The 21,142-nt window shown below is 35.6% G+C and overlaps 3 protein-coding genes across 7 annotated transcripts; 1 reads left to right on the top strand and 2 right to left on the bottom strand.

The window, feature by feature from the left end:
- Positions 1 to 372: 372 nt before the first annotated feature.
- On the bottom strand, positions 373 to 3,977 carry LOC140763363 (uncharacterized). The gene is made up of 6 exons (XM_073101523.1): positions 3,836 to 3,977; positions 3,014 to 3,173; positions 2,228 to 2,896; positions 1,265 to 1,688; positions 980 to 1,061; positions 373 to 762 (listed from the first exon to the last, which is right to left on the bottom strand). The coding sequence occupies exons 1-6, from the start codon at positions 3,863 to 3,865 to the stop codon at positions 556 to 558; spliced, it is 1,572 nt and encodes a 523-aa protein (XP_072957624.1). The 5' UTR covers positions 3,866 to 3,977; the 3' UTR covers positions 373 to 555.
- Positions 3,978 to 7,523: 3,546 nt separating this feature from the next.
- Positions 7,524 to 12,851, bottom strand: LOC140763333 (uncharacterized). Of its 2 annotated transcripts, none has more exons than XM_073101471.1 (7): positions 12,421 to 12,851; positions 11,891 to 11,955; positions 11,252 to 11,295; positions 9,922 to 11,075; positions 8,564 to 8,656; positions 8,374 to 8,435; positions 7,524 to 7,854 (listed from the first exon to the last, which is right to left on the bottom strand). In XM_073101471.1, the coding sequence occupies exons 1-7, from the start codon at positions 12,772 to 12,774 to the stop codon at positions 7,749 to 7,751; spliced, it is 1,878 nt and encodes a 625-aa protein (XP_072957572.1). In that variant the 5' UTR covers positions 12,775 to 12,851; the 3' UTR covers positions 7,524 to 7,748. The 2 variants fall into 2 exon arrangements, with proteins under 2 accessions (XP_072957572.1, XP_072957573.1); XM_073101472.1 differs by having other exon boundaries at positions 9,952 to 11,075; positions 12,421 to 12,849.
- Positions 12,852 to 14,395: 1,544 nt separating this feature from the next.
- Positions 14,396 to 20,281, top strand: LOC140763281 (single myb histone 5-like). Of its 4 annotated transcripts, none has more exons than XM_073101395.1 (8): positions 14,396 to 14,537; positions 15,224 to 15,398; positions 16,219 to 16,422; positions 16,645 to 16,865; positions 17,463 to 17,547; positions 18,432 to 18,515; positions 19,068 to 19,415; positions 19,790 to 20,281. In XM_073101395.1, exons 3-8 carry the CDS (start codon positions 16,273 to 16,275, stop codon positions 19,892 to 19,894), a joined length of 993 nt encoding a protein of 330 aa, XP_072957496.1. In that variant the 5' UTR covers positions 14,396 to 14,537; positions 15,224 to 15,398; positions 16,219 to 16,272; the 3' UTR covers positions 19,895 to 20,281. The 4 variants fall into 4 exon arrangements, with proteins under 4 accessions (XP_072957496.1, XP_072957499.1, XP_072957500.1 ...); XM_073101398.1 differs by having other exon boundaries at positions 14,400 to 14,537; positions 19,817 to 20,279; XM_073101396.1 differs by having other exon boundaries at positions 14,499 to 14,654.
- Positions 20,282 to 21,142: the final 861 nt, after the last annotated feature.

The raw sequence follows: 21,142 nt of genomic DNA, 5'->3' as shown, positions 1-21,142 counted from the left end.
CTTAAAAATCCTTTATAATAGGTGGGAGAAAGAAGACAAAGAAAAAATGAGAAAAAAAATTTAACTAAAATAGTATTATTTTAAGAATAAAATAATAACTGATAAATGTAAAATATTAAATAGAAAAACAAAAGAGAAATATGTATTAGAGTAAACTAGCATTTAAATAAATGATTATTTACTTATCGTACTAATACAAAAGAAACATTACGATAATTCTTTTCGTATTATGCAAGGTTATGTTATTGACAGTAGTATATAGGTTAATCCAAATGTTAACAAGTCCAAACTCTTCTTACTTCCTTTAGCTGAATCAATCGAATAGATTGCCAAATTTATATGACCAGAATATATTACTATTAGTACCTCTGGGCATAAGGAATCAGACAACATGAAAAGCACCATTAGAGGATGACTTGCTTGAATACATCTATAACAATTTCATATACAAACCAAGCACAGGAGGGTCTGTGTCATCACACACTTGAACACCACCACTATACTCAACTGAGCTAAAACACTGAAGACAAATACAAGCATTGTGGACTCAAACCATCAAAAAAGCCAACCACAGAATCCAAAATGTGGTGTCGGTACACGGCCAGTTCGGCGGATCTGTTCGACCTGTCGAGCTAATCTAGCAGCCTGCCGGTTTCTTCTGGCTTCCGCAATGGCTTGTTTTCCGTCTGCCTTACGGCGCGTTAGAGTGAGCTTTTCTGCCATCTTTTGCTGTGCTCGGGCTTTCATTTGTTCAGCTTTTGCCTGATGTAGATCAACAGGAAAAATATCGTGCCTCCGATTAATGATGAATGCTTGAGAACGTAAATTTGAAATTTTCATAAAGATTATTCCAGGAACTCAAATTTTCTTTGCTTTCCTTTACTTAGAATGTATTTGGTTCTAACCATCTAGATCGTATAAATCCTTTAAAGATGGATGGAATTGTCTACCATGTGAAAATGAAAAGCAAGGAAGATACCTCAACTCTCTTCACTTTGGCTTCCAATTTTGCTTTCTGATGACTCTCCCATGCTTGTATCTTGATCTCTTCATGCTTAAACCTGAAGGATATAATGCAAGCTTAGTGATGCACTAAATGCCCAGCAAAGGTGCAACTTTAATACCAATTTAATTGCTTTAGAAATTGCTACATGGCCAATCATATTTCGTCAACTTGGCCTTCCAAGGGACATTTTTCTGTACTCAACTCACCTATTAAACATAATATTAAGTTTAATTGTTAAATGAAAAACAATTTACTTACCTTGTCACATGTTTAGATTTCTGAGATTCCTCCCACTCTGCTGCGCGAGCTTGGTATTCCTTTTTTACAGGCTGGTCCACATGAACCATCTTAAAAGATGGCGAGACAGGCATTGCATCGTCTTTACTGGCCCAGGAAGCAATGTTCACCTTGCCTAATTGCATGCCAAGAGCAGCGATTTCTCTCTTAATTTTAAGTTGCAATTCCCTATCAGATGATTCTGCAAAACCAACTTTCTTCCTCTTTCCTGTTTTATTGTCTATGGCTTCTGCAGGAGATGATGTCGGTGCTCCTCTTTTAGGAGTTGATGGCGTTGAAGATAGCGGGCTTAGAGTGGGTGTTGTCGCTGCAATTGGAGTGTCACTCCTTGATTGCTCCTGGCTTGCAATTGGAGTCATCTCTGTTCCCACATCTCGCATCGAAACTGAGTACAGAGAGATAGAAAGGGCATAATTCACTGGAAGTTAATCAAATTGGCTAGATAACACCAAGAGGAAAATAGTAATATTAAAGAGTGAAAAAAAGAAAGAAATCAATTGCATGGCACAGTTTTCTTCTAAAAATTCAGCAATGTAAGCTCTTAATGGAAGATAATCTCAATTGAACTCAACAAAGAGAAACAAAATTTATCTGCAATTGTTGAAAACAGTAAGATTCAATGGCTTAAAAGAAACAAAATGTTGAATCTGGCATGGTTTTTTAATGTATGTTAGTGAAACAATATTTGTTAACTACCTAGCACTTTTTTCACTAATTTTATTGGCAACTACCCAACTGTCGTAAACTCCTCAGCCAAGTTGTCTCAATACAATTGATGGCACTTTTGTAAGTTGTAACAACAGTGAAATTAGTTACATCGCTAAAATCATCAGATTCTTTTAGTGCCTAATATGCTATACTTCTGCACAAATTATTTGCCAAAGTAGGAAGAAGTCAATACAGATAGATGACCCATGAGATTACCTGTTGTCTCACTAGTTGGACTTCCTGAGCCAGAAAGGTTCTTGCTATGAGATCCAGCTATTGAAGATAGTTCAGTCAGTCCACTTGCCCCGTTGGCAGAGTCCGAGCTTGATTGCAAGAAATTATGAACAAAAGAGAATTTATCCATCAAATTTCCCGAGGGGGCATTTGTTGAATTACTCTTTTTAATATCCGATGATGTGAATATATGGTGCCTTTGTTCTCCACTCAATGATTCCGGAACGACCCTCACCAAGTTGGAAGTTACTTGACGAGTCCCTTGATTTTGTGGAACAGCCTTCTTTAAGACATTCGGATTCGGATGCATCAAACTTCTATTCACTAACCACTTCTCTGCGTCATTCCACTTTGATGGAATTGGCCTAACAAATGGACCAACCACTGGATGTTGCACTGTTCTCTCTTCTCTGTGGAACTCAAAACTATGGGTGCTGCCATTGTCTTGGCAACTATCATAACCACTGCCACCTTCTTCGAGAGATCTCACTGGGTGTACTGTGCTCAAGCTGCTGATCGGTTGAGGTTGATAGGAGACATCCTGGAAAGTATTCTCAACCTTACTAAGACTTGTATCAGCTTCTGATCTTAAAGCTCCTGATTTTGTAGTCAGATTAATAGTAGAAGCATCTTTAGAATCTTCCAATCGATCTGTTGGTCGCAACAAAGGGTATCATTAGACAGTAGTTATGCATATAACTTTTCGTAACAGTTTACTTTAGATTGCAAAGCAAACATTGTTTCAAAAGTTTCACATTTGCAGACAACCTTCATCATGTTCACCAGCTAATAAGCTGTTCTTTGAGTGCTCCATGTCCTCCAGCTTGGAAGGCGATGCTCTCGAGGAATTACTCGCTCCTTCCTTTTTCCTAACACCATGGGATCCTAATAGTTTCATCTTGAGCTTACTAGGAGATATTACGCCCATCTGCATCCATAGTACACCAATTAAAAACACTTCATTTAACCTCTCTCTCAATCATTTCACACCTATTGAGGAAAGGAAGGTCTCCTTTGAATCAAACGGGCGAAAATAAGATATCACATCCGCACCAAAGAGAGCACTTCTGGAGACAATTACAATCTAAACTTTGTTTCCATCACCATTGCAAAAACTACCAAAAGGAAATCACAAAACAAGTGAGCTCAAAACCAAGATCCTCTTTCTTGGGTGCGCCAAAATAAAAAACTGCATTCAAAGCCCAGTGTATCTGGAAAGAGCCCTCAAAAAAACAAATCCACTACCTATTTCAAGCAAAGTAAACTATAGATGTTCCTATCAACAGTAGTATATGTGGGCCAAGAGATAGCAGTGCTTAAGTACTGAACCTTACTCTATATCTCCACTGAACAAAACCGAAACGAATCAAACACCAGCTATAGCAGCAATAGAACTCATCTAATTTGGATTTCAAATAAATGCATTCCTAGTACATTTCAAGATACAACCCATTAAAAAGAACAGAGTACTAAGGAAACCCCCAAGTCCCAAAAGAGAGAAGAGGAAAAAAAATACATATCTACCACAAGAACAAAAACAAAAACACAAGCATGAGAGATCTATGAACAAAGAGAAGTGGGTTCTGATACCTGAACTTTGTGGATCCTCTCATACTCCATAGATAGAGAAGGGAGGGAGAGAGAGAGGTTTCAGTAAACTGGGAGTAGAAACCTCAGAGCTGAGCTGCTGAGGTTTATGTAAAGTTTTGACAGAGAGCAGTGGAGGGAGAAGGGGGGGGGGAGGGGGATCGGCGATCTTTTGGAATTCCTCGGGAGCATCTATAGCGGGGTTGCGATTATTTTTGGGCGTAATGATGGGGTACGTGTCAGAACTCGAAGCTGAGGTTGTTGCTGTCTTTGTACGCCAAGCGACAGGGGCTTTCCGAAATGATGCCGTAGAGCCACGTGAGGTCAGAAATAGTTTGGATTTCGATAATTGAAACGATGCTTATGCCTTAAACCACCGTTTCATTCCCATCTTATCCTTAACCCACCCTATCTATTCTAGCACAGAATAACTTCTTTTATTTATTCTAAAATAATAACTAAATATCGTAATAACTTTTATAATTACAAAAAAAAAATCAAAGATTTTAAGGATAATTATAATATGTTTTTAAGAATATATAAGAAAGTCTTTTATCATATCTTCCCATTTATCCTAAATCATCGCCGATCTTTTCCCGAGTTCGAATATCCAAAGTTGGTCCGGACCCTCAAATATTTATTCCTCTCGGGCCAGTCAAACGTGCTTCCCAAGGCCCAAAAATACTCCCCTACACGAAACCATACACCAAATATATATATATATATATTTATCTATTTTACATATATACCCTTATAAAATCTTTAATTTATATTTATATGTACACTCTTTAATGTTTTATCTGTTACATAATTTATATCTTGTTAACATATAGTTACAAGTAACCATAAGGACCTTATCCTAACACTAGACCCCATACCAAAAAGCTCACCGAAACCCTAGATTCAAACCCTTATAAAAACTTGAAAAGATTTTAAAAAAAAAACCCTAGATTCACTTTTAGTCCATCTAGGGTTTACCGTTTTCATTGTCTAGGGTTTCACCAAATCCATCATCACTTGTCCTCTTCCCCTCAGCCACACTAGCATGGATCCATTATGCCCTTTTTAAATTTTGTCGCACTACCCTAAGTTTTATGCTGCATGGATATCATTACTCCAAAGTTTCATGTGTGTGTGGGGGGGGGGGGGGGGGCGGGGTGTGTTGTTTGGTTTTGAAATGGACGTCTGATGGGAGTTTGGGTGGAGTCTTAACACTACTGCTATTACTACAAGGGGTTTGAATTTGACATCATTGTGTACGATTTATTTATGCCTCCCAGAGAAGAGAAGTAAGTAGTAGGGGGGTTAAAAGGGTTTGTGGCTCGCTTGCTATGTAAGGCAAAGATCTGGCAGGCTTTGTACTTTTGTGTATTAATTGTTACGTTTGAGTTGGATGTTGGAACAGAGAAGCATGGCCATATTCAAATGTCATACTACTACTTACTTTATATATAGGAAGTTGTCCCTTTATGAGAAACTATATAGTAAGTTAACTCTCTCTCTCTGTTTCAAATAAATAATTCATCGAAAATGGGAAAAAAATGATTATGTATAGTAATTGGGCAGAAAATTGTAAATGTAAGGTAGATCAATATTTTCTTTGATGCTTTTGTTTTTAGTACAAGGGAAGAGAGAGAGAGATTGTATTGATTGAATCTATGTTTGGAGGCTCATTGTATATATTTGACGATTGTGATTGTGTTCGAAATAGAATCAGTAACTGTCGAATAATATGTATGATTGATATAATAATACGCATCTGATGATAATTTGGACGAACAGAAAGAAGTACAGACATAATTGTCATTTCAAATATAAAATATCAATTCATTTAAGTCAAATTTAATTTTGTTTAAATAAAAAAAAACATTCGAGCATAAAATTTTAAAAGAAAATTATTTCTTAATAATCTAAGTTTTTAGAGTTGTTGATAAGTTAATAAGCTCGAGATTATGCTTTCTTCTTCGCACCATGTTCTTTTTATAATTTTCCAAGTGAGTGAGTGTTTGTAGTATGTTAAATATGTGATATAATCCAATGAAGTAATTAACAACATTCTCCTAGAACTTGCATACAAGCTTTCCTTCAAATAATAATAATAATAATAATAATAATAATAATAAAGCCATTAAGTATGTTATAACAACTAGTGTAGGATGTATTCTAAACTTGTAATACTAGACTCCTTTCTAGCTTCTAAGTTTCATAATGAAGCAATTGGGCGTCCTAGAGCACCGTACTCCAAATAATTTTTTCTATCTTTCATCTCAGTATGTGCTTGCTTTGCTTTCAGGGGAATTCTAAGATATGTTGACCTACCAAAGTATTTAAAGAGACCTAGCAAAGCCCATAAGAAAGTTTATCTGTGATAAATTCTATTGTCAAATAGCTGAAAAATTATTGGGATATAAATAATAAACCCCATTTATCTGATTAATTTTATCTCAAGATAATAACTATTCTAACTTTAGTGGTATATTAGAATGACTAATCTTTTTTATAATTCAGATTCAAGTACTCACATGTGATTTATCTGTGATAGTGACTCATATGTGATTTTACTTGTGATGATAGTTACATAATTTTTAGCCAACAATTATAAAATATTGTCTGATTTAAAACATATTTACCATCTTTCTCAGAAATATTTATTTATGTTAAGAAAAGAGTCATAAGATCAATTTGATCATTTTTAACTCTTATCCTAATTAGCAACTACATATTATTCTTATCTCATATTTTTATCTAATATTTATCTATTTTTTTAACCAAATACCCAAAAATAATTAAGATAAAAATTAATTTTATCACATAATAAATTATCATTTTTTCTCTATTTTAATTCTATCTGTTAAACGGTAGTATGTGTTTAGTTGCTGAAGTAAAATTTAATAAAGTGTATGATTTTCTCCTAAAAGTCAAATGAAGAAGCAAAAAAAAAATTAGGTAAAAAAGAAATTGTTTTAAATTTATTTGATTAAAAAGGAAAAAGAATTGGAGATTTAATAATGAAACCAAAAGTCCGCTCTGATGCAGTAGTCACATCGGATAGGAAAGGTCCTATCTATCTTACTTCATATGACCTAATTTAGATACTTTTATAGTTTTTGGCCGATTTATTATTTCTAGGTAAATCGATGTCTCACAAAGCCGATATAATTAATCGCTTTATAAGACATCAATTTACGTAGCAAGATATTCTGTGAAAGCATTATATTGTTCTAAAATTGTTCTAAACTATTAAAAGTGATTTGAGCCGTCTTTTGTAATTTACCTAAGAAGAATTATGAGAGTGCTTAGTTGGTAAAGAATATATAATGATAGGGTGATAAATATTTAAAAGGTATAGTAGAACAGTACAAGTTTGGGAAACAATAGCAAATTGATCGAAAACTTGATATTTTTGTGTAAAAGATAGACTTAAGATTATTAAATATCCAGATCTATACTACTTTCTTCCACAATCTTACTAATGGATGCTCACTATTAAATATCCAGATCTATATTAGTAAAGTTTCTTCCACAATCTTACCAATCAGGAGGAGAAACTTTACTAATGGATGCTCACTATTAGGGGATTCTGATTGGTATAATACTTACTAGTTGTTTCATCATTTGGCTCAGCTTCCAGTCAGATGTTAAACCCCACAAAGAGTGGAAAAGAAATTTAAGAAGTAATCAACTTCAGCATAGGCAACGACCAGTATTCAGTAGATTGTAGGATTATAATTTCCAGTTAGTCTTAACAAATGATAGTTCAAATACAATCCGATGCAAAATTGGACTGCCAGAGTACAAGCATTACAAAATGGCAATTTCCCTGGAGGAAAAAAAAGGCATTACAAAATAGGCAATTTCTCACGCAAGTTACTGCAGAAGACGGTGAACAGCGCTCAGCAAATATAATTTCTGCCAGTCACTCTTCGTCGGAGTAATTGAACTTAACTGAATGTGATTGTAAATCAATTTGTCCACCCCTGTAAGTTCCTCGCTTCTTCTTGGTCTTCTCGTGTCTAAAGTCCCTGAAGTACCATTAAGAAAAACATTAGCATCATCTTCACTTTGCAAAGCATACCCATCTGCCGAAAAGTTTGAAACAAGGGGCCATTTGATTTGTTGATGTGTTTGAAGGCTGTATCAATTGAAGCTTAGAATATCATACGAGTTCAGAAAACATAATATATTAATTTGACAATCGCCCAAACTAAAAAAAAATTAACAGTTTTCAAACCTTCTGTTGAGAAGATAAGGTCCACTTGGTCTACGAGATTGTTGGTTTTCCTTGTTCTTGGTTTCCTAATGCCGTTCTTGTTCAAATTATATGTGATGCCTAGAGATGCAGTATTTTTCAAAATACATTGCTCCTAAAAGAGCTTCACTACCTACTGATATTGTAGAACCAACAATACTTGCATGGTTCCACATATTTGCAGACTTCTAATAAAAACCTTAAATAATGTTTCACATGAATCAAAAGAGCGCTGATTCAATTCCAACCCTTTACCCTCCACCTTAACTAATTTCCCCTCTAAATACCGTACCTTCCTCTGACTTGGCCAAGAATTCCTTGTGCTTTTGCACCATATCCACTGTCTGCACCACCCTGAGAGATGATTGCAAAGATGACAAAAGGAGCAATGTTTTAGTTGCAGCCAAACATACAAGGAACAGAAAGATTACAACTTAAACTTGGATCACAAAAATTAGACAAATAGATGACAGATGAAGTACCTTAGCCCAATATGAATTATCTTGAAGTTTTTCATCAGCAAATTTAACCTCCTCTACCTTCACCCTTTGAAATGCATTAATTGTCGTCTTTGGCTGCACGAATAATAGCAAAGCAATGATGTAATCTCTTTCAAATGTGATGTTTCAGGCTTTAAAATAATATGAATCGGGAAGAAAATATGCAATTCAGATTTGCTTTTCAAAGAAAGGGACATTTTTTTTCGGTGAATAGATGTCATTTAATTAAGAATGGCACAAACAATAGAGAGACGATTCACATGTATATAACTGGCTGAGGCATGATTGTGCTGCTTCAAGGACTCAAACTCAAAACAGTCAACAGAAGAAATGAGGTAAATAAATTATAAGACCAACCAAAACAAAGTCTGGAACAGCATGACCTCATGGAATGGTTGAAAGTGACCAGGAATCATGATGTGAACTGCCCTATCTTGAGGCAATCCAGACATGGATAACCTAACATATGAACATTAAATGTGCCTACAAGTGCACTGAGAGTCGAAATAGAATGACAAGCGACAACTAAACCAAGTATCATTTTTCGACTGTATTTTGGTGAAAGTCGTCCTTATGCCCCATGCCATTTCCAGAGTAGATGAATGGACAATCTAAGCCAACATTACTTGGCATGTGAAGAACCTGAGAATCAAGAGTTTGATGTCCTTCTGAAAGGACCCTTAAAAGAGCCATGATAAGGAACAAACTTCTAGATGCCGAGCAGACCTTGCCTCTCAATTGCCAAGAAGGTTCATGCCTTATCATTGATACCAGCTTGTATTCTGTTATCCAAAAGTGGTAGATTACAACATAATCTAGACACTGACTGTACCAACTGATAGAAAATTGCACTGTTTGAATGACAAATTGACATCGGAGCTGGTTATTAAGAGAACTGACAGTATCCAGAAGGGGGAAAAACATTAGGAACCAAGAATGAACAATACATTCAGTTTGGCCATGGATATTGAAATTATTACTCCTTTTGATTGTAGACGGCAATACCCAGCAACCTATTACTAATTTAACCATCTAATTGATTTAACCATTTGCAATAAAAACTATCAGATTATCCAGCATTCCTGCTAATATTGGGAACAGGATTGCTAACTTAAGCAAAATAGTTTCTGTTAATCATAAGGAACATATAGCTCCTAGACATCTCAACATGCAGATATTAGTTCTGTAGATCACTTCACCTGAAATACATCATTCCAACAGTAGTATGCAAATATATTCTATTGCATGATGCCAGTTGAGATAATGCACAACAAGAGATGCAGTCTACACATGACAAACAGACAAAAAATAAAAAAACATCATCCAGAGGACACAAATACCTCAGATGAATTCTTTTCTTTTCCCCATACCTTCAATGATGTGTTTCCTTCCTTTCCATTATTTTCAAGATGTCCATTTTCCAGTTTGTGTCCTGCTAATTCCTTGCTCAGATAATTTGCTCCAGAACTGTCTTTGGCAGGTGTTTTATTGCTTCCATCGCTTTCCTCTACTTTCCTCTTTTTATGCTTATTTTCATGTATTAACTTGTCAGCTTCGGGGATTGCTCCTGCTTCCTTGTTATTTTCAGCACCTTCATATTGGACATCCGAATCCTTGCCTGCAACATCATTGTACTCTTGGGATCCATTTTCTTCGGAAGGAAACCTTTTCCTCTTCTTGGGAACTTTTTTCTCAACAACATTATCCACCACAAGGGCATTTTCCTCTCCCTTATCATTAGGAGAAGCTCCTGCATCTCTCTTATCTGAGATCAATGCGCTTGAGTTCTCAGACTGAGATGATTTTACTTTCTTCTTTTTCTTCTCTCTATTTGTTGAATCATTGTTGTCCAACGCATTATCATTGAATTTCAAATCGCAACTTTTCTTGCTCTTCACATCCTTGTGTGTTTCTGTTTCCTCAACGTTCTCAGTCACCTTTTGCTTTTTCTTACCATGTTTATGGTATGCAATTGACTCCAACGAGTTGTTTACAAGTGACTTCACTTCCTCTACTGTATCATCAACAATCTCTTTAAGTTTTCCACAATCGCCAAGTTCATTGGCCTCATTACAAGGATCAACAACAATTTTGTGTTTCTTACTTTTCTTTTTATCATTTTCCTGGAGCTTCGGCAACAAAGTTACTTGATCAGCATTCCCCACCCCTCCACAACTAACTACTTGTTGAGTATGTACAGAATTTTCTGATAATGAGTTAGAAGCCGATTTATGTTTTTTTTCCTTCTTCTTTTCGGTTTCACCATGTGAAAGTTCAACTGCTTTTAACTTCTCAGAGTCGGTTTTGTCACCCGAAGCCTTGGATTTTTCCAACTCATCCTCAGAGATGTGGTTTGTGGAACTTTTACTTGTGTCATTCTTTGTTTCATTATCAGCTTCATTGTTTCTCTTTTTCTTTTTCTTGTGCGTCTGTGTGGAGGCATCATTTATATTCTCCCCTTCAGCTTCTCGTGAAATGGCAACTTTTCCAGAATCTGCAATATTTGCATGTGAAATCACCCTTACAGCTAGAACAAAAAAGAAGCAAGGAGAGCAAGGCTAGATGTAAATTCTAAGTAGTTAGTCACTAGATAAGACGAACATTGTCAGAAAATGTAGATAAGAATCAGGACAACACTGTCAGGAATAACAGAGAAGAACAAGAAAATACCTTGTTGCTTTTGGCAATCAATACTAGCTATTGGAAGACAATTGCTGCAAATTTTAGAAACAAGCTAAGAGCATCAGTATACAGGGAGTAAAGAACTTGGAAGTAAAATTTAGCAAGTTGTGGATTAATAGAGCCAATAATTAGGAAATTCCCAATCAACTTCATGAACCATCAGTTTGGTCATCTGATTCAAACTTTAAATTAAATGTCAAGAACCCTTATATTTGAAAAGAAAGTAAAATCATGAAATTGATAAAATAATAAGAGTAAAGACAAGTTTTAGTTGACTAAAGGAGGTCTGATGCTGGTATGGCCAAAGGAAGACAATGCTAAAGAGCCCAAAAGGAACCACAACGTAAATAATTGAGCATTACAAGCGGCTTCAGTGCTCTACGTCAAAATTTCCTGCTGCTATAGATAATATAAGCTATACAAATAAAATATATTAAGTATCTCATGCACCTTAAGTATTTTACTATTTTACAAATCGATATTGGTAAAATCATTAACAGACATGTGAAAACAGAGCCGGCAGAGTTCAGTTATCAACAACTTAACTCTACATAGATTCTTGGGATTAATTTTCCAAAAGGCTGGCAATATTCAAAATATTACAATGAAAGATATGTCCTATAATACCTTGTATCTAAGAACCTGGAAAACAGATCTTCTAGCTTAAGAAACGATGACACCCGACCATCAACCTGCACCAAAACAATATCTTTCATCTAGTCATGTATATACAAATATATGAGGAAACTGATTCAGAATATCCATAATAGGATCAAATTATAGTTTTTGACTATATTTGAACGAGAATGCGAAAAGCTAAGCATTTCCAATAAAAGGACGCTACTGAATGTTGTTCTCATCAGCTTGTATAAATTGTTGCAAAACTTTACCATTTAGAATCAGCACTCATGTAGACACTAATGAAAGGCTAAATCGAGCTAGTTTTATCCAAGGAGTTATCTATGCATCTAAATGGTGTTATATACTCCCAGAGTTATCTGTAAAGTTGAATATAATCATCAGTCATAAACCCTCCTATATATATTTATATATATTGTCATGTAACTTCTCAGCTGCAATGATCGATGTAGCTACTAAAAATCCGATTTTTTTTATTGGATTGGGGAACAGGATCAGATCAAGAACTATATCGACACCTCAATCTGGGCTTCAGACTGGAATGCAGTAAGAGTCTTAGAGAACCCATTGCTCTTGAGGAAGGCCGCAATTGCTTGAAGAAGCGTCTCTCTCCCCTTCCCTTTTCCAACCACAGCTCCACCATTCGCCCGATCCAGAGCTAGTATTTCCGGTTCCTCTTTAACCTCCTCTATGGTGTCCGACAATCTCTTCCTGCTCTTCTTCTCCTTCTTCACCTCCTTCTTGCTCTCCTTATCCTTCCTTCTTTCCTTGCCCTCCTCCATGGCCGCAACGCTGTGGGATTCCAACATTACTTGACGAGGAACGAAGCGGATCGAGGAAGAGGTATTAATGCGCTTGGTGGCTTCGAGCATGAGCAGAGAGGTCTAGGGTTTATGAACAAGAAGGAGATGGCTTTTGAAGGGGATACGATCGACTATGCGAGCATGGCAATTCGTGCGGCAGCGAAGCTTCTGGAATCTCGACCGCCGAACCCGAACCAGTCTTGTTCGGAGCCAGATTTAGCGGATTCGGATCCAAATTCTATATCGATTAAGCTGTGTGGTGTGGGTTTGGACCTAGTGAACGGATCCGATGTGGATACACCTGAAATCCAATTGTGGCCTTGTTGGCCTGTCAATTTAGCTAGCGTTCTCACAAGCAATTCATGTTCCACTTAAAATCCTTCTTTTTTTTTTATTTTGTTTCCACGAAAAGTCTATTGACTCAGTTTCATTAAAAAAAAATTAAAATCAATATTGGAGATTACCCAACATATGCAATCTATTAACTTCATATGAAAATACTAACCACCACTTTGCAAAGTGATCAAGAAATGTGAATTAGGTGACTTTAGCCATAATTCAGATGTGTTGTTCAGAATATGTGTAACGCATCGATCGTATATATTCAATAATTTTAGTCATGTCTATTCAAACAATTATAGCTTTGTGTATTTCATTTTGAGTATAATCTAAATTATCAGATGTGCACGATCGATGTATACCGTGTATTTGATAATATGCTCGGACTAAACCTCTATTGATTATGTTGCATTATGAGCTATGGTTTTGAAAAACAAAAAAAAAGTGTTGATTTCATATTTCAGTTCTGTCGAATGTAGATCAAGATTTTCCTATCGGTCTTAATAAAAAAAGTAATATTTAAATTAATATATGTGTATTATATTGTTTGAAGTATTATGAAAAGACTATTTTCTTCCCTCCTAATGAATCTCAACTGCAATTTTCATACGGATTTACTGATTGTGCCGTCCATATTCCAGTCATTACTCACAAATATTTAGAAATTTAGAATATAAACACGAACGTATTTAAATTCAATCAGTGTCCAAGATTATATTTACCGGATACAATAATTACGTTCCCCATCTGTACCTGATTCTAAATTCAAAGTAACCAAAAAAAAAAACTTAAATATAAATATGTATCCAGTTCGTTTTTAATCCCATATTATGAAAAGGCTAACAAAGTTGTAAACATGACAACAAATATAGCGACCATGTCTGGTGCATTATTATTTAGGATGATTACACTAAGATTTTTTAAACTACTTATTTTTATTGATAATTAACAAGGCTAATGAGAGTCTAATTTAATTATCCTTTTTTTGTTAACCTTTTTAGCGAACAAATATTTGGCATTCGTCCCTCGAGATATTAATTTTGACCTCTTGCTTATAGCACAAAGGTGTTTGATTAGCGATTTACCGAAGAAGAGAACTATAAATTTGCTAGCCTCCGGTCAACTGCCAATCGAGTCTAAGTACAATTCCATGCAAAAATTAGACAGTCGGCGAGTTTTTTTTCTTTTTTTTAAATACTTTTTTTTTCTATTTTTTCCTTCTCCGATTTGAAGCTCCTTGTAATTTCTTCTTCGTAAAAATCAAACAATTTGCAGCTCATTTATTTATTTATTTTTCCTATATTTATTTATTTATTTATTTTTCTTAATGATTGTTTAGCGAGGGAATAGAATAATAAAATTTATAACCTCATCTATCCTTCATCTCTTTGGATAAAATTTAATCCCATAAGCCTGCGGTTAATATTACTTCCTTCTCTCTCTCTCCTTATCTCTCGTCCCTGGAAATCCAAGCTACTCGATGGCCATCGCAGGTCCAAAATTACTTCCATATTGGCATTTATTCGATCAGAAGCTGCGGAGATTCGCTCAATTTGCTTGCTATTCGACGATTTTCTATTTCTTTTTTCTCTTAGGATTCGTTGCCCTAGGTAGTAGTTTTAGTTAGTTTACTGAATTTTGATAGTCTTATTCATAAAGAAACTTAGGGTTCTAATCGGATTCAGTTAGTGCAATTCATGCGTCTTATATTTTTACACTGCATTTTTTTGTTATTTCCATTCTATTATTTTGCTGAAATTTTTGTTTGCATTTCTGACAGTGGGTTTAATCATTCGTTTCTCGGGCGAATTTGAACTGTTCGTGGCTTTGTGCTTGTACTTTGAATTGGATATTCCAATCTAAGCTGTTGTGAATCATAAAAGATGATTACCTTTCCTTTGCTTGAGATCTCACTCTTTGTTAATCTTCAGATCTAATATTCTTTTCTGTAGATAAGTTTATAGTTGGGGAGAATTTTATCCCTGGTTTTGGGCCAAAAATTCAGAATGCCTTCCTGAAATTTCATTTGTGATGCAAAAGGACCAAATGCACCTTCTACTAGCTGAGAAATGGATTTTTTTTTTATAAAAAGGAAAATGAATAAGTTCTATTACTTATTTCACTAATCTGAAGGTGCCTGACAGCCCTGCTAACTCGTACTCTTCTTTTAATGCCCTAGGATCGGATTGCTGTCAGTTCGAACTTTTTGGTGTTTTCCATTTCTTTGGATGATATGATGGGTCAATCATTTGCGTCATTAGTTCCAAAAGTGGCAGCTGCGGAATCTGCTATTGGATCAGCTGCTCCAATTCTCTCAGTTTTAAAGTTTGGAGGTTGCAAACATTAGAAGAAAGGTAACACAGTCAAAAGATCAACAGTATCGATTGGAAATTGCATTGACTTAATTTTCTGGATAGAAAAACTATTGTTGCACATGTGTATGAGAGCTAGGTACCAAAAATGAAAGTTAGAGATGCATCAAATTTTGGCCAAACCAAAGGGTCCCAAAATATAGTTCCCTTTATATTTGCTTTAGTGTTGCAAGTTCTCTCATAAATTCTTTCGTTGGTCAATCAGACAATCAGTCAAAGGATTCTAATTGTTGCATGTCTGAGAAGCTATTACTTCCTCTGTTACTTATATTATCTAATATTGTTTTAAGTTGCTGAATATGTGATGCCTCAGATTCAGCAAATTAAGGAAACATGTTCTAATCAATTAAGGTTTGAAGTGCATTTTTCAAAATGAGAAATTGGAACTTTTCTCAAATTTGTATTGTTCATTTTCAAGTGCTTGTGTATGAGATATTGCAGATATTTCTGGCTACTTTTTATCTTTGGCAAACTGCATCGTCTTGTTTCTTTATAATTTTTTGTGTCACTCTCAGTATCCATGGAGGATATGATATCTTAGCATATTTTGAAGTGAAATTTTAGATTACCATGAAGCTGCATTCTGTTCTTGATGTATGAGACAAGGTTGCTGTGCTATTGTGGATCAATATTAAGGTGACTGATGTTTGGTCATTTCTGATTTAAATTGGATATGGGATCTGATCATGGAATGGTGATTGTACAATCATGTTGATCATTGGCAATCATATACCGTGCTTCTTTACTATTCCTGAACTTTGTTTCCATATGTTAATATCTGTTGATTCTTTTGTAAATGCAGGTCAATAGGTACGCTTTAATTAATTCCTCCGGGAGTGTTCTGGGCCTCTTTCATATGGGTGCTCCAAAGCAGAAATGGACTGAGGAGGAAGAGCTTGCTCTCAAAGCTGGAATTGCCAAACACGGGGCTGGCAAATGGCGTACAATATTAAAAGACCCAGAATTTAGTAGAATATTGTGTTTGCGTTCAAATGTTGATCTCAAGGTATATTGTTTTCAACTTGGATTATTGAGCCAGTTAATACTTGATTTGAGATAAATAATTTCTCATTCAAAATTTCTGCATCAATATCAAAATTTTGGCTTCATCTTTTTTATCCATAAGTTCCTACATGACAATGCACAAGTGTATACTCCTAGGTGCTATGCAAATAGAATGTTGAAGTCTTCTTTCTCCTCATAATGCCTTTCCTCTTTCATTGTACAGGACAAGTGGCGTAACATGAATGTGACTGCCAATGGATTTGGATCTCGAGAGAAGGGTAGAATAGCCTTCAAAAAGAGCCGACAGATTTTTAACCATGATGATAACCCAATTGCCTTCAGCCAAGTAGTTGCTGATATAGATGATGAAACTGTTGATGCTAAGCCTCTTGCTATGTCTAGTGAACCTCTACATACTACTAGTCCAAAGAGATCCGTCTCAAGGTTAGCTTATTCATCAGTTTGGTGCTATCTTATTCTCAGGTCTCAATCTGTACTAGTGCTGCTCCCATTGTGGATTCTTTAGTATCTTCAATTTGGAGCACAATATTAATTGTGAAATTAGTTACTTTCTGGGGCAAAGGAAGAAGATAAATGAGAAGTGAGAACTGGTACATAAGAGTATGTCATATTGGCCAAACAGCAGCATTATCATCATGTAAGGTTAACGCAACAAGACGGCAGCAATAAACACTGCTATAGAAATGCATGTCAAATTAATACGTTTGTTTGTTTCAGATACTTTTATTGTCATTGATGATGACAATAAAAGTATCATGCCATTTACTGATCTTACATCATGCCATCAGAATTATCAGAATAACAAACTGTTCTCCATTTATGTATGCTGTTTTCTTTAGTCATGTCTTTTTATTTCTGTTGTGCTTCATATAACAGTTCAGACTGTTCAGACCATTTTGAATTTTCCAACTAATAATTAGTTCAGGATGTTCTCTTTTGGGTCTATCTTTCTTTCATGATTTATAATTTGCTAGTTTGATATATAAATGCTCTGGTGGCTCTTCTTTGCTATTTATGCAGGTTAGATAATCTTATATTGGAAGCTATAGTAAATTTGAGGGAGCCTGCTGGGTCCAACAAGATGGCTATTGCCATGTATATAGAGGTGTATTTCCATGTACTGCTAAAGTTATTTCAGATGTTTGCTTTGAAGGAAATTTAGAATTAAAATTTCACTTTTTCTCTTTGTAGTTTGTAGTTTGTAGTTTTTAGTTCTCTAGATTGTCGAGAATCAAAATTCTCAGTCCTGATATATTCCCTTTGTTGCATTCATAAATATTAGGGGCTAATGTGCACTAAACTCGTTACTTGTTAATTTGTTATACTCACCAGTCAATGTTCATTATCTCATTTTGATTGAAGTAAAATGAAACTTTTTGTTGCAAGATACTTTTTCATGGGTACTGTCATTTCATTTTGCAGTCGTCTTTGTCATGCCTTTATTCTATTTTTGTGAATATTTTTTCTTGTATGGGAAGTTCTAGGCTTCTAGCCAGGTAATATCATTATTCCTTTAGCATTGTTGATGCTCACGGTGTTTTAACACACTTTGCCTTGTCCCTCATAGTCCAGCCATTTGTTTGTACTAGTTAATAAATTTTCAGTACAGTACATATACTCATCCAGCTCTTTTTCTTGCTTAATAAATTAAATTGTGTAATTCTTGTATATGTCATTGTGTCTCAATGTTGTAGACAAGAAGAAAGAGTGTCCTTGTGGCACAATTGCTTGTTCATCTACGTCATGCTGATGTCGAATGGTTTATTCAGTGTCAGTATATGAAATAAAACTACGGCACCATAAATAATGGACAAAGGCATGTTATGCATTCATTATATTGCATAAGCATCAATGCTAGTCTTTTATATGACTAAATAAGTTGATAATTTGTTTTATGTCAATTGCTGATAATACATCCATCAAGATGGAATGGTTAATTAGACTTCCTTGCAAAATGGGGCTTAACTTTCTTGTTCTGGATCCATGTAGGATCAATACTGGCCTCCTCCTGATTTCAGAGAACTGTTGTCTGCAAAATTGAAATTGCTGACTGCTTGTGGGAAATTAATCAAGGTAATCTGCTTCATATCTGTATTTCTGGGCATTAAGTAGTTACGGAATTTTACAAGGATGTTTCCTTGAGTCTTGAGATGATTCAATTCTTATGGGATATATTGCCAAACTTTTCAATTTTTTAACACATGGTTTTGATTCCATGCTTCTGTACTTGAATTTCACACAAGTTGTAAACTCTGTAGTTTACACCCTATTAATAATTTCTATGCCAGATATGCATATCAGTCCCAATGAACTAGATTTGTTCTGCTTCAATAGAATAAATTGTGTCTGTAATTTTGTGTCACACTCATTACTGTTATTTTTTACTACGCCAACTATTTTGTTACCAGCAACATGCAAGTGTCTCTTTAGTAGGTTCTTGTTAGCTCTCAAGTTTTCTTCTTTCTTTAGCCATTGAATTTATCAGTCTATCCTGTGCAGAACTCATAGTTTATTCACTGCTCATGCACATCAGTCTAGATCTCTTTAGCCAATAAACAACGTGAGAAGAGAGAGCAAGTACATTTTTTCTAGTTTGAATTGTCATCATGTTATTACTCCATGTAGATGAACCAAAGGTATAGGATAGTGCGGAGTTCAGCTTCTCAAAAAGGAAAAGTTCCCAAACTGTTGCTGCTGGAAGGAGCACAAAGAGAGACTTCCAGATCAGAGAGGGATGATGTTAAACCCTTTGTAAAATCTCAAATTGATACAGAATTAGCACGAATGAGAAATATGACTGCACAGGAGGCTGCAGCTGCTGCTGCTCGAGCAGTTGCAGAGGCAGAAGCTATCATGGCAGAAGCAGAAACAGCAGCAAGAGAAGCAGAGGCTGCAGAAGCTGATGCAGAAGCTGCGCAGGCCTTTGCTGAGGCTGCAATGTTGACACTAAGAAAAAGAAATGCTACTAATCTGGTAAACACTCTTGTTTAAGCTTTTCACCCACTGTCCAGTCTTATGTCCTTCTGTATGTTAATCATGGTCGCTTGATCTGTACTGACACATTTGATTCAAGATTGGTCATGTATATCTTTTTCCAACTAGTTCAGTTCCATTTTCACATTATTCTTTGAGTATTATCTCCAACTTGTTCTATGACTTCACGACGGTGTAAATGCATATAAAGCAATAATGTAAAAATGTAAACTTTACAGACCTTTTTATTTTTGGTAGGAGTTTTTGGTTTCTCACTTTCTTGTAGAGAATAATAGGTGTTTTCTGCTTTAAGAAACATTCTGCAATTTGATCTGCATGGCCTTTCTGGTTTCCATGTTTGAATTTCTGTGCAGTTGGAGTTGAGCATTTTCTGTCTGCAGGATTGCAAGTTATGCTCCCATGTTGGTTGTGTGCAGTTGCACATACTGCACAAGAGCTTTCACTCTTTGGTTGTCTAATTCGATATCAGGACTCATCCATTGAACCCCAAAGGTCTGGAGGGACTAAGCAGACTGGCCTTCAGATGAATTTGCTGCATAATCAGACATCTAAAGATCACTCTGAAACTAAAAGGTTTATTTAATGTAAATTGTTTGTATAGTGAAGATGAAAACAAACATGGTATTTCCCATGACCAAATATAGTGCCATTACTTTGGTTAAAGATTTAGGTTTAATGACTAAGCCATTGGGAGAGGTTTTTGGACATGGAAGATAGAAAATTGTTATGAGTGTTGTGGAATGTGGGTCTAGAGCATGCCATCCCTCCCTTTCAGATGGAGAGCGCATCCCTGCAAGCATGCTCCCCTCGCTCGTTTTATACATTTGTCCTTTTCTTGTCCTTTTAGTACAATATCTCTCATTTCAAATATTATTATTTTTGAGTTACCCATGTTCTGTGCCTTTGGAAACTTAAATTAATATGTTAACTAGAGCTGGGTTTAAAGGTGACATTTTCTTGGACTTTAGTAGTATATGATCCCAGTATTCATTAGTTTTTAGGTTGTGAATATATAATTCAACCTTCCTCTAGGTCTCCCTAAGCAACCGTCTGGTTTTCAAGTCAGAATTCTGCCAGAGTTTTCATGATAAGACTTCCCAGATGCAACTCAGTGCACATTGGATAGAAAATTCTCCTTATATGAGGGAATTTCAGCAAGCCAACTAGTTTATACTTATTCTGAAATATTAAATTTTATCATGCCAAGATTATTCCACCTTGATGGCAATCATCTGTGCTGTTCTACGTTGTTTTCCGAAGAACTTTGCAGCCATGAATACAAGGGTAGGGTTGCATCAGTGGGGAAGGTTCTATCTCACTTGTCTCTTGAGATCATAATGCTTTTTCTCAAGGTTTGCATTTGATGATACAGGCTGCTTGTGTATACAAAATCATTCATTGCCTGATAAGTGAAGGTTTTTTCCTTCCTCTTACCATGTTGTTACTTTGATCACAGAATTATATTTCACGGTGAAGAACAACATCTAGCTAGTCCAATGTTCATAATAAATATATCAGGAATGAATAGATATGATGCAGCTAACACCAACTTTATGCTTTTCCAACCCATGGTTTCAGAATGTGAAGAGAATATTCATGAACTTTAGTGGGCTGCAACATCCTCAATTTGAGTAAGAAAATTGTGCTGCATAACCCCTTTGTCTCCCAACAGCCAGGGCATCCAGGTTGGATCTAATCCCATGTTC

Source organism: Typha angustifolia, chromosome 7 (assembly GCF_048772165.1).
Source record: "Typha angustifolia cultivar Huaian chromosome 7, ASM4877216v1, whole genome shotgun sequence".
Lineage (NCBI taxonomy): Eukaryota > Viridiplantae > Streptophyta > Magnoliopsida > Poales > Typhaceae > Typha > Typha angustifolia.
Note: the sequence above shows the minus strand (reverse complement) of the source record. Positions and strands in the feature narration are given on the sequence as shown.

Excerpts from the sequence above, each read along its gene's own strand:
- LOC140763363 (XM_073101523.1), bottom strand. The coding sequence starts at position 3,865 with ATGGAGTATGAGAGGATCCACAAAGTTCAG. Across the intron at positions 1,689-2,227 it reads TCCAACTAGTGAGACAACAG|TTTCGATGCGAGATGTGGGA; the intron begins GTAATCTCATGG and ends CTCTGTACTCAG. Across the intron at positions 1,062-1,264 it reads AAATCTAAACATGTGACAAG|GTTTAAGCATGAAGAGATCA; the intron begins GTAAGTAAATTG and ends TATATCCTTCAG.
- LOC140763333 (XM_073101471.1), bottom strand. The coding sequence starts at position 12,774 with ATGCTCGAAGCCACCAAGCGCATTAATACCTCTTCCTCGATCCGCTTC. Across the intron at positions 11,956-12,420 it reads AGTCTGAAGCCCAGATTGAG|GTTGATGGTCGGGTGTCATC; the intron begins GTGTCGATATAG and ends GTTTTGGTGCAG. Across the intron at positions 11,296-11,890 it reads TCCAGGTTCTTAGATACAAG|CAATTGTCTTCCAATAGCTA; the intron begins GTATTATAGGAC and ends TAAAATTTGCAG.
- LOC140763281 (XM_073101395.1), top strand. The coding sequence starts at position 16,273 with ATGGGTGCTCCAAAGCAGAAATGGACTGAGGAGGAAGAGCTTGCTCTC. Across the intron at positions 16,866-17,462 it reads CCAAAGAGATCCGTCTCAAG|GTTAGATAATCTTATATTGG; the intron begins GTTAGCTTATTC and ends CTATTTATGCAG. Across the intron at positions 19,416-19,789 it reads AAAGAAATGCTACTAATCTG|TTGGAGTTGAGCATTTTCTG; the intron begins GTAAACACTCTT and ends ATTTCTGTGCAG.